The 14818-nt window shown below is 44.8% G+C and overlaps 1 protein-coding gene across 1 annotated transcript in view; it reads left to right on the forward strand.

The window, feature by feature from the left end:
- The first annotated feature begins 1524 nt into the window (after nt 1-1524).
- Nucleotides 1525-14818, forward strand: part of LOC120909327 (pendrin-like) — a 135110-nt gene continuing 121816 nt past the window's right edge. Inside the window, exons 1-2 of the mRNA XM_040321075.1 lie at nt 1525-1631; nt 6772-6923. Coding sequence (XP_040177009.1) covers nt 6772-6923 — 152 coding nt within the window. The 5' untranslated portion in view covers nt 1525-1631. The remainder of the gene's footprint in view (nt 1632-6771; nt 6924-14818) is intronic.

A 14818-nucleotide genomic window follows, 5' to 3' on the forward strand; every position in this document is an offset into this window, starting at 1 on the left:
GATAGGACGGCGCAAGCCGTCGTATCTTAGATATGTTTAAGCGTATCTCTGTTTGAGCATACGCTTAAACATACGTCGGCGTAGATTCTGAGTTAGGTCGACTTATCTACTGATAAGCCGGCCTAACTCTACCTGAATCTACCTAAAACTCTGTTGGAAAACCAATGAATACACCCACCCAAAACTCTATTGGAGTCCCAGGTAATACACCCACCTCAAAATCTGTTGGAGAACCCATGAATACACTCACTTCAAACACTGACACAAAGGGCCAGATTCTCATACATTAACGTTGCTCCTGGGCAGCGTAATGCATGTGCTGTACGCTACACCGCCGCAGGTTTACAGGTTTACATCCTGATTCTCAGAACACTTACCTGTAAACTTGCATCTGTGTATCGTTAATTCGCTCGGCGCAAGCCCGCCCAAATCAAATGGGGCGGGCACCATTTAAATTAGGCGCGCTCCCGCGCCGAGCGTACTGCGCATGCTCCGTCGGGTAAATTACCCGACGTGCATTGCGCTAAATGACGTCGCCCCGACGTCATTTGCTTAGGCCCCGTACACACGACCAGTTTCCTCGGCAGAATTCAGCTTCCGACCGAGTTTCTGGCTGAATTCTGCCGAGAAACCCGGCCGTGTGTACACTTTCGGCCGAGGAAGCTGACGAGGAGCTCGGCGAGGAAATAGAGAACATGTTCTCTATTTCCTCGTTGTTCTATGGGAGCTGTCGGCCCGCCGAGCTCCTCGGCGACTTCAGTGCTGAACTGGCAGTGCTGAACTGGCAGGAACTCGACGTGCCAAACACATCGAGTTCCTCGGCCGTGTGTACGAGGCCTTAGTCGTTTACGTAAATGGCGTCCAGCGCCATTCAGGGACGTCTTACGCAAACGACGTATTTTTTTTAAACTTCGACGCGGGAACGACGGCCATAGTTAACATTGGTTGCCCCTGCTAATAGCAGGGGCAACCTTACGCGTCGCGTACGCTACGGAAACAACGTAAATTCTCAGCGTCGGACGCGCGTAGGTTCGGGAATCTCGCGTACTTACCTCATTTGCATAGACGACGGGGAAAACGACGATGTGACACCTAGCGGCGGGGAAAGAAATTACTTTTAAGATCTGACAGCGTAACAGCCTTACGCATGTCAGATCTAATGGGTATCTATGCGCAACTGATTCTAAGAATCAGTCGCATAGATACCCGGGGCCAGATGAGGAGTTACGACGGCGCTAATGGTGTTGCGCCGTCGTAACGCCTTTGAGAATCTGGCCCAAAGTATGTTGTATGGCAAAATTACAGTATATGCCCAGCCAGCATGCCCAAAAGATCTAACTTTGCCCAACATGCCCGGACTGTTACATTTTATAGCTATAACTCAGTTCCTTGTCATGACTTGTATAAATGTATAACTACAGCTACAGTATTATGAAATCGGTCACTTTCAGTGGCTAACAGAAAATCTTTATAACTTTTCTCCAATGTTATATGCAACTGGTTGCCATATTTTTCTCTTGTTAAAATTTCAAACCTTGTAAAAGATCTTCCCTTGACTTTGTGGCACTATATAACGTGCCAAGTAAACATCTCAGCATCTTCCAAGGTTGTCTTGGGCTGAAGAAGCTCAGGTAAGGATAAGAGATGGAAAAGAGATTAATATACAGTAGAAATGAATTGTTTTCTTAAACTTTTATACTTTTTATTTTTTATTTTTTACTATTATAATGACTGTAAGGAATACCGTAAATGAATGATTTATTCTGGTAACTATGCGGTTAGAATTAGATTTTTTGTGATAGTGGTCTTGATAAAATCAGCTCAACAATTTTACCTTTTTCCAACAGCGTAAATGTTATTTTTTTAATGGCATATCGTGTATTTTTAGGCACATTGCATATTAATCTTCAGTAACTTGTCTTCCATATTAATGGTATGGTTATAGATGATGGATTTTTTTTTTGTATTCATTTTTGTAGCCTTCTTCTCCTATGAACAATTTCTGTTATATTTGCTTTTTTTAACGTCTTATTGACGAATCCCAATGCCTGAACCCGGGGCCAGATCCACAGTAAGAGTACGCCGGAGTATCTACTGATACGCCGGCGTACTTTCAAATTTCCCGCGTCGTATCTTTAGTTTGAATCCTCAAACCAAGATACGACGGCATCTGGGTTTGATCCGACAGGCGTACAGCTTCGTACGCCTTCGGATCGTAGATGCAATACTTTGGCGTCCGCTGGGTGGAGTTCGCGTCGTTTTCCACGTCGGGTATGCAAATGAGCTATTTCCGACGATCCACGAACGTACGAGCGGCCGTCGCATTCTCTTACGTCGTCTCTAGTTGGCTTTTTCCGGCGTATAGTTAAAGCTGGTATTTTGCGGCGTATAGTTAGATTTGCCACGTTAAGTATGGCCGTTGTTCCCGCATCGAAATTTGAATTTTTTCTTTTTTTTGCGTATGTCGTCCGTGAATCGGGATGGACGTAAGTCACGTCTAAGTTTAAAAAATGACTTCGTTGCGACGTCATTTCGCGCAATGCACGGCGGGAAATTTCGAAACGGAGCATGCGCAGTTCATTCGGCGCGGGGACGCGCTTCATTTAAATGAAACACGCCCCCTAATCGCCGATTTGAATTCCGCCGCCAGAGATACACTACGCCGCCGTAACTTACGGCGCGAAATCTTTGAGGATTTGAAACAAAGCCAAGTAAGTTACGGCGGCGTAGCGTATCTTAGATACGCTGCGCCGGTGCCGATCTATGTGGATCTGGCCCCCAGTTTTTAACTCGGACATGAATTAGTAAAACTATACACATCTTTGCAACTACCTAATGCATCTAGATGAATTATAACTTGTTTTATTTTTCATGATAAATTGGGCCCTCCATTTTCTGGCATGTGCTAAAGGACATCTCTTATTTTTTGTTATATATCAAATGAGTCATTTTCAATTTCCTGATATTCACAGCGATACCATATACAGTATGGCCCGGATTCATAGAGAACGGGCGCACATTACGCCGCCGTAGCGCATCTCAATGTACGCTACGCCGACGCAGCGCAGAGAGGCAAGCATGGAATTCAGGAAGCCAGTGCTCCCAAAGCTGCGTCGGCGTGGCGTATATTTCGAAAGCGCAGACCGGCGTAGGTGGAAGTGGGCTTGCCTCATGCAAAGCCATGCAAATGAGGCGTGACCCCATGCAAATGATGGTTTGAGAGCCAGACAAGTACGTTGAACGAACTGCGCATGCGTCGTGTCGTGGACGCATCCCCGTGCGCATGCTCATAACCACGTCGGAACAACTGCCTAAGATACGCCGGATCACTGCCTATGCCATGAACGTAATCTGCGCCCATCCAGACACACGTCCAATGTAAACTACGTAAAAAACGCCGGCTTCTGTTTCCTGATGCAGACCTTTACATGTCTGCTGCTGAGTTACACCTCCTTTATGGGGCTTAACTTTACGCCGGACGTAAAACTTACGCGCACCTCTCGTAGCCTGCGTCGGACGGGCGCAGGTTCGTGAATCGCCGTATTTTCCTCATTTGCATATTTGAATGGCTAATCAATGGCAGAGCCACCATGTGGCCAGCGTAAATGTGCGCCCACCCTACACCGGCGTAGGCAAGTTACGTCGACGGGATTAAGCCTGTTTTTAGGCGTATCTTAGTTTGTGGGTATGGCGCACAGATAAAACGGCGCATATTTGCACTTACGCGGCGTATCTGGAGATAAGGGCGCAAGTGCTTTGTGAATCCGGGCCATTGTGTATGTTATTTGTGCTGTGTACCCATAGTAGGGTCACAGAAACAATAGTGAATATTCAGTGCGCCTGACTCTAACCTAGATCAAACCCTGATCTAGCTATTTTATGGTTAGTTTATTATTATTTTTTTTTTAATAAAGACTTTTTTGGTTCACATTTTTCTCCTCTAGCAAGGGGAAAAGGATATAATGTATCTTCTTCTCCTTTTTAAAAAGAATGGCAGGTTATACAGTTAGTGATCACAATGATAACCAATCATAGCCTATTATGAGGATCATATGATCAGGAGCCCACCCTGATCATGCGATGTAGCATGCTCCCAGCACAAACACAGTAATGCACATACACTATATTACTAAAAGTATTAAGTTGCCTGCCTTTACACATACATGAATTTTAATGGCATTACATTCTTAGGGCCGGATTCAAAAAGCCTGGCGTAAATGTGTGCGGGCGTAGCGTATCTCAGATGCGCTACGCCGCCATAACTTAGTGAGGCAGGTTCAGAAAGAACCTGCGCCCTAAGTTAAGGCGGCGTAGCGTATGTGGTCCGGCGTAAGCCCGCGGAATTCAAATTATCCATGCAGTGGGCGTGTTGTATGGTAATGAAGGCTGACCCCACGTAAATGCCGTTTTTGACTAATGGCGCATGCGCCGTCCGTGAACGTATCCCAGTACGCATGCTCCAAATTACGCCGCAAATAGTCAATGCTTTCGACGTGAACGGAACTTACGTACAGCCCTATACGCGAACGACTTACGCAAACGACGTAATCGACGGAAAATTAGACGCTGGCCCGACGTCCATACTTAACATAGGATACGCCTCATATAGCAGGGGTAACTTTACGCCGGAAAAAGCCTTACGTAAACGACGTAAAAAAATGGGTCGGGCGAACGTTTCTGAATCGGCGTATCTACCTAATTTGCATATTTGATGCGTAAATCTCCGGAAGCGCCACCTAGCGGCCAGCGTAAATATGCAACTAAGATACGACGGCGTAAGAGACTTACGCCAGTCGTATCTTAGCCAAATTTCAGCGTATCTTGCTTTCTGAATACAGAAAGAAGATACGTCGGCGCATTCTAGAATTTACGCGGCATATCAATAGATACGCCAACGTAAATTCTTTCTGAATCCGGGCCTTAGTCTGTAGGGTTCAATATCGAGTTGGCCCACCCTTTGCAGCTTCAACAGCATGTTATAAAATATAACATGTGCAGTCATGTTTGAATAGGAAGGGGGCATACCCCAACTGTTCCCACAAGGTTGGGAGCATGAAATTGTCCAAAATGTCTTGGTATGCTGACGCCTTGTACATACGTGTTGGCCGTCGGAAATCCAGAGGGGAAATCCAAGAACCTGCTCTGTAAGTTTTCCCCCTTTAGAATCCCGACCGCGTGAACGCGCCATCGCAGTTTTTCCCATAGGAAAACTGCCAAAAACCACTGGGAAAAATTCAGATGGGAATCCCAGTGGGAAAAAAGAAAGCTGTTTCTTTTTTTTGTCCGGCGGTTTTTGGCAGATTTCCCGTCGGAAAAACTGCGAATGAGCATAAACACGGCCGGGATTCCCGGTCAAAAGCTCTCTTCGCAGTTTTCCTGTCTGGAAAACCGGCCATGTGTACGAGGCTTTAAGAGTTCTCTTTACTGGAACTAAGGGGCCAAGCCCAACCCCTGGAAACCAACCCCACACCATAATCCCCCTCCACCAAATGATATGGACCAGTGTACAAGCAAGGCTCATAAAAACATAGATGAGCGAGTTTGGAGTAGAGGAACTTGATAGAGTCCTGACCTCAACCCGATAGAACACCTTTGGGATGAATTAGAGTGGAGACTGCGAGCCAGGCCTTCTTGTCCAACATCAGTGCCTGATCTCACAAATGCACTTCTGGAAGAATGGTCAAACATTCCCAGCCACACTCCTAAACCTTGTAGACAGCCTTCTCAGAAGAGTTGAGGCTCTTATAGCTGCAATGGGTGGGCCAACTCAATTATAAACCCTACGGACTAAGACTGAGATGCCATTAAAGTTCATGTGCATGTAAAGGTGGAAGGTCCCAATGATTTTGACAATATAGGGCCAGATTCTCAAAGGCCTTACGACGGCACAACGCCATTTGCGCCGTCGTAAGTCCTAATCTGGCCCGGCGTATCTATGCGACTGATTCTTAGAATCAGTTACGCATAGATATCCATTAGATCTGACAGGCGTTAGGCTCTTACGCTGTCAGATCTTAGATGTCATTTTTTTCCCCGCCGCTAGGTGTCGCCGACGTCGTTTTCCCCGTCGTCTATGCAAATTAGCTATTTACGCAAGATTCCCGAACGTACGTGCAAGCGACGCAGTGAATTTACGACGTTTACGTAAGCGTAAACTTACCCCTGCTATATGAGGGGTAAGTTTACGTAGGTCCGTCGTATGCCATGTTAAGTGTGGCGTCGGGTCAGCGTCGTCTTTTTCCGTCGTTTACGTTGTTTTCCTAAGTCGTCCGCGAATACGACTTTACGTCAATGACGCTCACGTCGGCGTCATTGACGTTTTCCGTCGTGAGCTGGAGCATGCGCACTGGGCTATTTTTCCGCCCGGCGCATGCGCAGTTCGATCGGCACGGGGGCGCGCTTAATTTAAATACAAGCCGCCCCCTTTGAATTACGCGGCATTACGCCGGGCCATTTACACTACCCCGCCGCAAATTACGGAGCAAGTGCTTGGAGAATACGGCACTTGCTCCAGTAAGTTGCGGCGGCGTAGTGTAAATGGCTTACACTACGCCAACGCCGATTCTATGAGAATCTGGCCCATAGTGTATATACATTGACCAGTGGGAAACAGAGGAACATTTCACTGTCAATATTGGAAAATGACAGAAGTAGGCGAACCCCATGTCTTATCGTATATTTTCCCCAGATAGTCAAAACTGGCATTGTATATAAATGTATACAAGAACAAATCACATTTGTTTTTAATTGCTATTATTCACTCTTTGCCAGATGGTGTCGGCTAATATGGATATACCCAAAACTGGTTACAACCAATATTTGGTGAAAAGGGCGGTCTATGCTGAAACGAATTTTCAGGAGGAACATGAAAAGAAAGAAATTACTCAGAAGAAAATTCGCGAAAGATTGCAAAACAGCTGCAGGTATGCTTTTAGTTCAATGATAAAAGTAAATCCACTTAAAACTGAAATGTATTTTTTATGGAACCTGCAGAGTTAAAACGGAGTTCCAGTCAACGATCTAGCTCCACCCCCATCACCCTTCCCCCGAAACCTATTTTTCTTTTTCCTGAAACATACTTTTTTTCTTTTTTTTGCTTTAAAGGGGTTGTAAAAGTTTGTTTTTTATTTTCTAAATAGGTTTCCTTTAACCACTTAAGGACCGCCTCCTGCACATATACGTCGGCAGAATGGCGCGGCTGGGCACATGTACGTACAGGTACGTCCTGTACTAGTACCCAGCTGTGGGTCGCGGGCGCGCGCCCGCGGCATGCTCCCGCGACCCGGTCAGAAGCTCCGTGACCGCGGGACCCGCGGACCCGATCGCCGCTGGAGTCCCGTGATCGGTCCCCGGAGCTGAAGAACGGGGAGAGCCGTGTGTAAACACGGCTTCCCCGCTCTTCACTGTTGCGGCAGCATCGATCGAGTGATCCCTTTTATAGGGGGACACAATCGATGACGTCACACCTACAGTCACACCCCCCTACAGTTGTAAACACACTTCAGATCACACATAACCCCATCAGCGCCCCCTGTGGTTAACTCCCACACTTCAATTGTCATTTTCACAATAAACAATGCAATTTAAATGCATTTTTTGCTGTGAAAATGACAATGGCCCCAAAAATGTGTCAAAATTATCCAAAGTGTCCGCCATAATGTCGCAGTCACGAAAAAAATCGCTGATCGCCGCCATTAGTAGTAAAAAAAAAATAATTTATAAAAATGCAATAAAACTATCCCCTATTTTGTAAACGCTATAAATTTAGCACAAACCAACCGATAAACGCTTATTGCGTTTTTTTTTACCAAAAATAGGTAGAAGAATACGTATCGGCCTAAACTGAGGAAAACCATTTTTTTAATATATTTTTGGGGGATATTTATTATAGCAAAAAGTAAAATATATTGATTTTTTTTCAAAATTGTCGCTCTATTTTTGTTTATAGCGCAAAAAATAAAAACCGCAAAAAATAAAAACCGCAGAGGTGATCAAATACCACCAAAAGAAAGCTCTATTTGTGGGAAAAAAAGGACGCCAATTTTGTTTGGGAGCCACGTCGCATGATCGCGCAATTGTCAGTTAAAGCAACGCAGTGACGAATCGCAAAAAGGGGCAAGGTCCTTTTAGCTGCATTTTGGTCCGGGTCTTAAGTGGTTAAGCTAGTGCATTGTTGGTTCACTTACCTTTTCTTTCGATTTCCCTTCTAAATGTTTTTTTTTTCTTTGTCTGAATTTCTCACTTCCTGTTTCTCCTCAGTAAGCTTGCCCCCATCATCCGAGCTGTTCTGGCTGGGGGTTAGTCAGCATGCCTGCCCACTCCCTTGGGACTACATCACTGCGGGGAGATGCTGGGGGTTAGTCAGCGTGCTCGCCTGCTCCCTTGGGACTATATCCCTGCGGGGAGACGCTGTGTTCACAGCTCTGTTGGTCTGCATTAAGTTCCTGGGCTATGCATACTGGCTATGCGCATTATTAAGGGGCTTCCACCATTTATGGGTTATGATTTTTTATTTATTTTATATTATGGAGAATGTAAAAGGAGGAGCTAAATCACCCAAAGGTGGATGGGAACATTCAAAACTCCCAAAAATCCACACTGGATGGACCTAAACTTTTGGGAAAACATGAATGTATTTACTAAAAGATGTTGCGTGGGCAAAAATAAATTCTAATCAGCACTTGGTTAAAGTACACTTCTCAGGGTATCAAAAGTTAAGTGAATACATGTGTGGGAAAAAAGGGGGAATATTGCGCTAATCTAAATACAATAAAGTGAGAAAATATAAATAAAATAAAGCAGACACTACAATGTGACAAATATTAAACAGCAATGTGGAGAAAAAATGTAGCGCTGAAGTGACATAGAGACAGTGGGGGAGATTCAGATAGAGATACGACGGCGTATCTCCTGATACGCCCGTCGTATCTCTGAGATCCGACGGTCGGATCTATGCAACTGATTCATAAGAATCAGTTACGCATAGATCTCCCTTAGATCCGACAGGTGTAAGTGACTTACACAGTCGGATCTTAGGCTGCAATCTCCCGCCGGCCGCTAGGTGGCGCTTCTATTTGTATACGCGACGAATATGCAAATGAGGAGATCCACCGATTCAGAAACAAACGCCCCCCCCGTCGCTTTTTTCTACGTCGTTTGCGTTCGGCTTTTTCCGGCGGATAGTTACCCCTGCTATATGCGGCGTATCCAATGTTAAGTATGGCCGTCGTTCCCGCGCCGAGTTTTGAATTTTTACGTTGCTTGCGTAAGTCGGTCGCGAATACGGATGGACGCAAGTTACGTTCACGCCGAAACCAATGACGTCCTAGCGACGTCATTGGGAGCAATGCACGCCGGGAAAATTTGCTGATGGCGCATGTGCATTTAAATCGGCGCGGGGACGCGCCTGATTTAAATACTACACTCCCCTTAGCCGCGGAATTTGAATTCCGCCGGGGGATTTACGATCCACCGGCGCAAGTTTCGAGGTAAGTGCTTTCTGAATACTGCACTAGCCTCTCAAATTTGCGCCGGCTGATCGTAAATCAGATAGATTACGCGGATCTGAAGATCCGCTAATCTATCTGAATCTAGCCCACTAACTTCTCTAAAAAGTGGATAGGTAGTCACTGTACTGTAACAGTGATAAAGTGACAAATCACAAACAATTAAAGGGTAAATGAATAAACAAGTGCTATAAATAAACACAACCCAAAATGGCAAAAAAAGTCCATCAGAAAAACTGGTGAGTGAATGGATGAACAATGGAATGACCACGTAGATCCTCAAAGGCAAACAATAATTTCTTTAGGTAATGTTGAATGCGCTTACCAGAAGGCGTGGATCTGACTGTCAGCGACAACAGATCAATCAGGCATGAACACTCTCAGGACACAATCTGCTCGGCTTCCTCCGACTGGATCAACAGGTGAGATGAATCTTCAGTGAAGGGCCAAGGCTGTACGATGTCCTGGAATGATGTCCCGGATAGTCCAAAACGGATGGAATCCCTTGGTGGATGGGACAAAACAAGGATGGAAGGCTCCAAACAACACATATGGGGGAGAGAAAGAAAAAAACACAGCCCCAATGGTGCAGGTCAAAAAATATAAGGTTTTATTGAAATAAAACCGCAGGAATACATAAAAGTGATCACAATTGGTATAAAAAGGGGCAATATGAGAAGTGGTGAAAACCAAGCCCTACGCGTTTCGTCCTAGAGGGACTCCACAATACATGTGTGGGCACCAATCTTATCTTTTGTGTTCCAGCCCTCACTGACTCTATCCTCCAAAACCCTTGTCGTAGTCAATGACGTCACCGCGTTCTTGCCATTTAAAAGACCGGTGGTTCTTTTGAATCGTACGTGTGTTCACTTGGCTGGCAAGAAAATCTTGCCAGGAATCTCGTCCGGAAAAACAATTAGCTGGATTCACGTAGATGGGCCTAACGTTAGGCAGGCGTAGCGTATCGCATATACGATACACCGCCGTAAGTTAGAGAGGCAAGTGCTGTATTCACAAAGCACTTGCGTCCTAAGTTACAGGGGCGTAGCGTAAATGTGCCGGCCTAAGCGCGCCTAATTCTAATTGTGAAGAGGTGGGCGTGTTTTATGCTAATGAATCGTGACCCGACATGCGCCGTCCGTGGACATATCCCAGTGTGCATGCTCCAAATTACGCCGCAAAGACTTATTGGTTTCGACGTGAACGTAAATTACGCCCAGCCCCATTCACGGACGACTTACGCAAACGACGTAAAAATGTTAAAATTCAACGCAGGTTCCGACGTCCATACTTAACATTGGCTGCGCCATCTTTTTGGTGGAATAACTTTAGGCCTGAAAACACCTTACGTAAATGGCGTATCTTAACTGCGACGGGCAAGCGTACGTTCGTGAATAGGCGTATCTCGCTGATTTACGCATTCTAGGCATAAATCAGCGTACACGCCCCTAGCGGCCGGCCTAAAAAGACAGCTAAGATACGACGTGCACGCGGTCGTATCTTAGCTAGATTTAAGTGTATCTCAATTTGAGAATACACTTAAATTTACGACGGCGCAGATTCAGAGTTACGACGGCGTATCTACTGATACGCCGGCGTAACTCTTTCTGAATCTGGCTAAATGTTTTTTTACTGACAAAAGAAGAAGACCACATAGCATAATTCCGTAAAAAATGTAGAAAAACTGTAATGAAGCAATAAAACTTACCTTTAGCAGGTAGTTAACCTCTTTGATTTAAATGTGGCGGCAGTGGAGTCAAAGCACTTAACTACCTGCTAAATGTAAGTTTTATAGCTTCATTACATTTTTTCATTTTTTTTTACGGAATTACGCGATGTGGTCTTCTTCTTTTGTTCTCCTGTTTGTAAACATCCATGCAATATTGGAGAGAATTTGATACCGTCCATTGTTGATTTATCCTTCCACGGGGATTGTGATCCTACGGGTATCTGGATGTCACACGGTCTAGCCACTGAGCATTTCAAAGTTTCCACCTTGTCTGTCGGTTGATAACATAAGCCTTGTTCGACTCGCGGAACATACGTTCCCCTAAGTTCAAAATAAAGCCTGCATTTTCATCGGTGGTGGGTCCATGTTCACTATCCGGATGTCAGCAGAATGCGTTGAAGTTTCCAGTGTTTTTTCACATTTTTCCTTGTGTGGATATACAGTGGACTCTTACCTGTTTTCTATATGGACTTTAAAGACACTCATATGTATTATGTTTTGTTTTTAGTCTGCACTGCAATTTGATATTGTTTTCACATTCACAGTGAACCTCACCACTTAGGCCGCGTACACACGGTCGGTCAAAACCGATGGAAAAGGACTGAAGGTCCGTTTCATCGGTCCAAACCGACCGTGTGTGGGCCCCATCAGTCCGTTATTCTTCGGTCGAAAAATTTAGAACTTGCTTTAAATTTGAACCGATGGACGCCTGACCGATAGGTCAAAACCAACCGTTAGTAGGCACGACCATCGGTTATAAGTCCACCCATGCTCAGACTAAATGAGGGGACGGGAGCGCTCGTTCTTGTAAAACTCGCGTTCGTAATGGAGATAGCACATTCGTCACACTGTAACGGACTGAAAAGCACGAATTGGCTCTAACCAAACTTTCACTAACACGTGGGAACACTGAATCAGCAAAAGCAGAGGCAAGGGTGGCGCCAAAGGCTTTGGCCTTCCTCTTTATAGTGACGTCGTACCTGGTTTACATGTCCGCGTTCTGAACCGAACACTTCTTTAACCTATGGTGTGTAGGCACATCAGACCATCAGTCAGCTTCATCGGTAAACCGATGAAACGGTCCTTCAGTCCGTTCTCATCGGATGGACTGATCGTGTGTACAGGGCTTTAGGGTTTCACACCTCAACATCAATTTCCATAGTCAGGTTGTCATTATAATTTTCTTGACTTGAGCATTTAGCGCTACACTTTATTATTATTTTTGTTTACAGCTATTATCTAATTAGCCGTGTTAGCTGCTAGTTATATAGAGGCAGCGCAGAGTTACTTTACACACAAAAGTAGAATCTTGCCAAAGAGAGCATTGTGGATTTATAGGTTCCCTGACACACTCCAAGTGGGCTAAAGGTTCTAAGTGAATACTAGTGATTGAACGGCGTACTTTCATATTGTGTTCAAACAATAGTATTCAAGGAGATGAAGGCTGTTCTAAACTCAGGTTACATGCAACTTGATCATTCTAGGTCAGGGGTGTCCAACCTGCAGCCCAAGAGTGCTGAATTTGCACACTTACTTAAAAAAATATTATATTTTGGGGGATTGTTTTGTAGAAATGCGTTTACTCTTATGCCTAGTACACACGAGAGGATCGATCCGCGGAAACGGTCCGGAGGTCCGTTTCCACAGATAAATCCTCTGGCGGATTTTGATCTCATTGTTTGTACTAACCATGAGATCAAAATCCCAGCGGAATTCCCTCCGCGGTGACGTGTCGCGCCGTCGTCACGATGATGACGCGGCGACGTGCGCGACGCTGTGATATAAGGACTTCCACGCATGCGTCGAATCATTACGACGCATGCGAGGGATGGATTCGGACGGATTGATCCGGTGAGTCTGTACAGAAGGCCTGGATTCTTTCCTAAATGTACATAATATAACTGAGTACTAAGATTTGTAGGTAAAGTTGATCCAGGGTAAATCCGATTGCCTCTCGGGGGATCAGGAAGGAATTTTTTCCCCTGCTGTAGCAAATTGGATCATGCTCTGCTGGGGTTTTTTGCCTTCATCTGGATCAACTGTGGGTATGGAGTTGGGTGTATGGGATTGTATTGTGTTTTTTATTTTGTTTTTTTATTTTTTGTGGTTGAACTGGATGGACTTGTGTCTTTTTTCAACCTGACTAACTATGTAACTATGTAACTATGGATCAATTCGTTGGACTGGATTCCAGCGGATCGATTTCTTAGCATGTTAAGAAATTTTGATCCGCTGGAAATCCATCCCCGGGGAAAAAAATCAGCGGAAAAATATCCGCTGGATCGTACACACCAGGGGATCTATCCGCTGAAACCGGTCCGCGGATCAATTCCAGCGGATCGATCCTCTCGTGTGTACGGGGCCTTAGAGAATAGACATGTGCATTCGTTTTCGTCCGAATGCTTTTTTGTCCGAATTTTGGGTATTTTCGTGATCGTTTTAACAAATGAAAACGAACATGCAGAACCCGAAATCCGAAAGATCCAACATCAAAAAATGCTTTATTTTCGTTTTCGTTGCTACAACAGTTCGATATAGATAGAAGATTCGACATGATGCTGACAATAGCAATCTGTGTCTATGGAACCTGTGGTCGAATCTGCATAACCTTAAAGTGGAGGTTCACCCTATAAAAAAATTCTAACACTGCATCCATTCCCTACCCGGAAGCCGCGGTGAATTCCACGGCTAAACGCTATCTACGGAAAAGAAAAAAAAAAAAGGTCAGTGTCATTTTATATGCACAACTGGGCTGGATGCAGTGTTAGAAATGTTTTATAGGGTGAACCTCCACTTTAACTCTATTAGTCCAAGATTATTCTACATAGAGAGGAAAGATTTGACATAGAGAGAAAAGATTCCACATTATAGAGAGAGTCTTGGCGTAGACCATTCGGCATGAACAATGAAGATTCGACGAAGCAGCGAAAAACATACAAACGTCGAATCTGTCATTGAAGGCTTATGGTGTCTGTCGAAAGTTCTAAGAAGATTCGACAAGCAGCTAAACTGAACGACGCCGCAATCGTACATTTCTGTTCAAATGCTCTGCCCATAGGCTATAGAAGAATTTGAATGTTGGTTGGCTAGTACTAATAATTTATAAATATAATTATTATGCCTTGTACACACGATCGGGTTTCTTGGCGGTCAAAAGACGGGAAAACCGAGAATCGGCACGGTCTCTTTTCCCCTGTACACACTGCCGGTTTTCCTGACAGGAAAACTGCCAGGAGAGCCTTGGTTGGGAAAACCGGCCGTGTGTATGCTCCCTAGCAGTGTTTCCCATAGGAAAACTGTGGGGGGAAAAAACGCTGCGATTCGCGGCGAGAAAAAAAGAGAACAAGTTCTAATTTTTCCTGATCACATTTCTCTCTCTTATTACTCTACAATACATTATCTGTATAGGTGACAGTTAACTTGTGATCTGCCTGACTCTTTATGCTCATCCACTTTCCTTATTGTTATTGTATTTTATGTGTGGTCCAAGACCATTCCTCTTTTCCAATGTGACCGGGAAGGTCAAAAAGTTGGACACCCCTGTTCTAGGTCTTATTTCCCCGAAGTGTAAATTACAAAATGC

The sequence above is a fragment of the Rana temporaria genome, chromosome 8 (assembly GCF_905171775.1).
Source record: "Rana temporaria chromosome 8, aRanTem1.1, whole genome shotgun sequence".
NCBI lineage: Eukaryota > Metazoa > Chordata > Amphibia > Anura > Ranidae > Rana > Rana temporaria.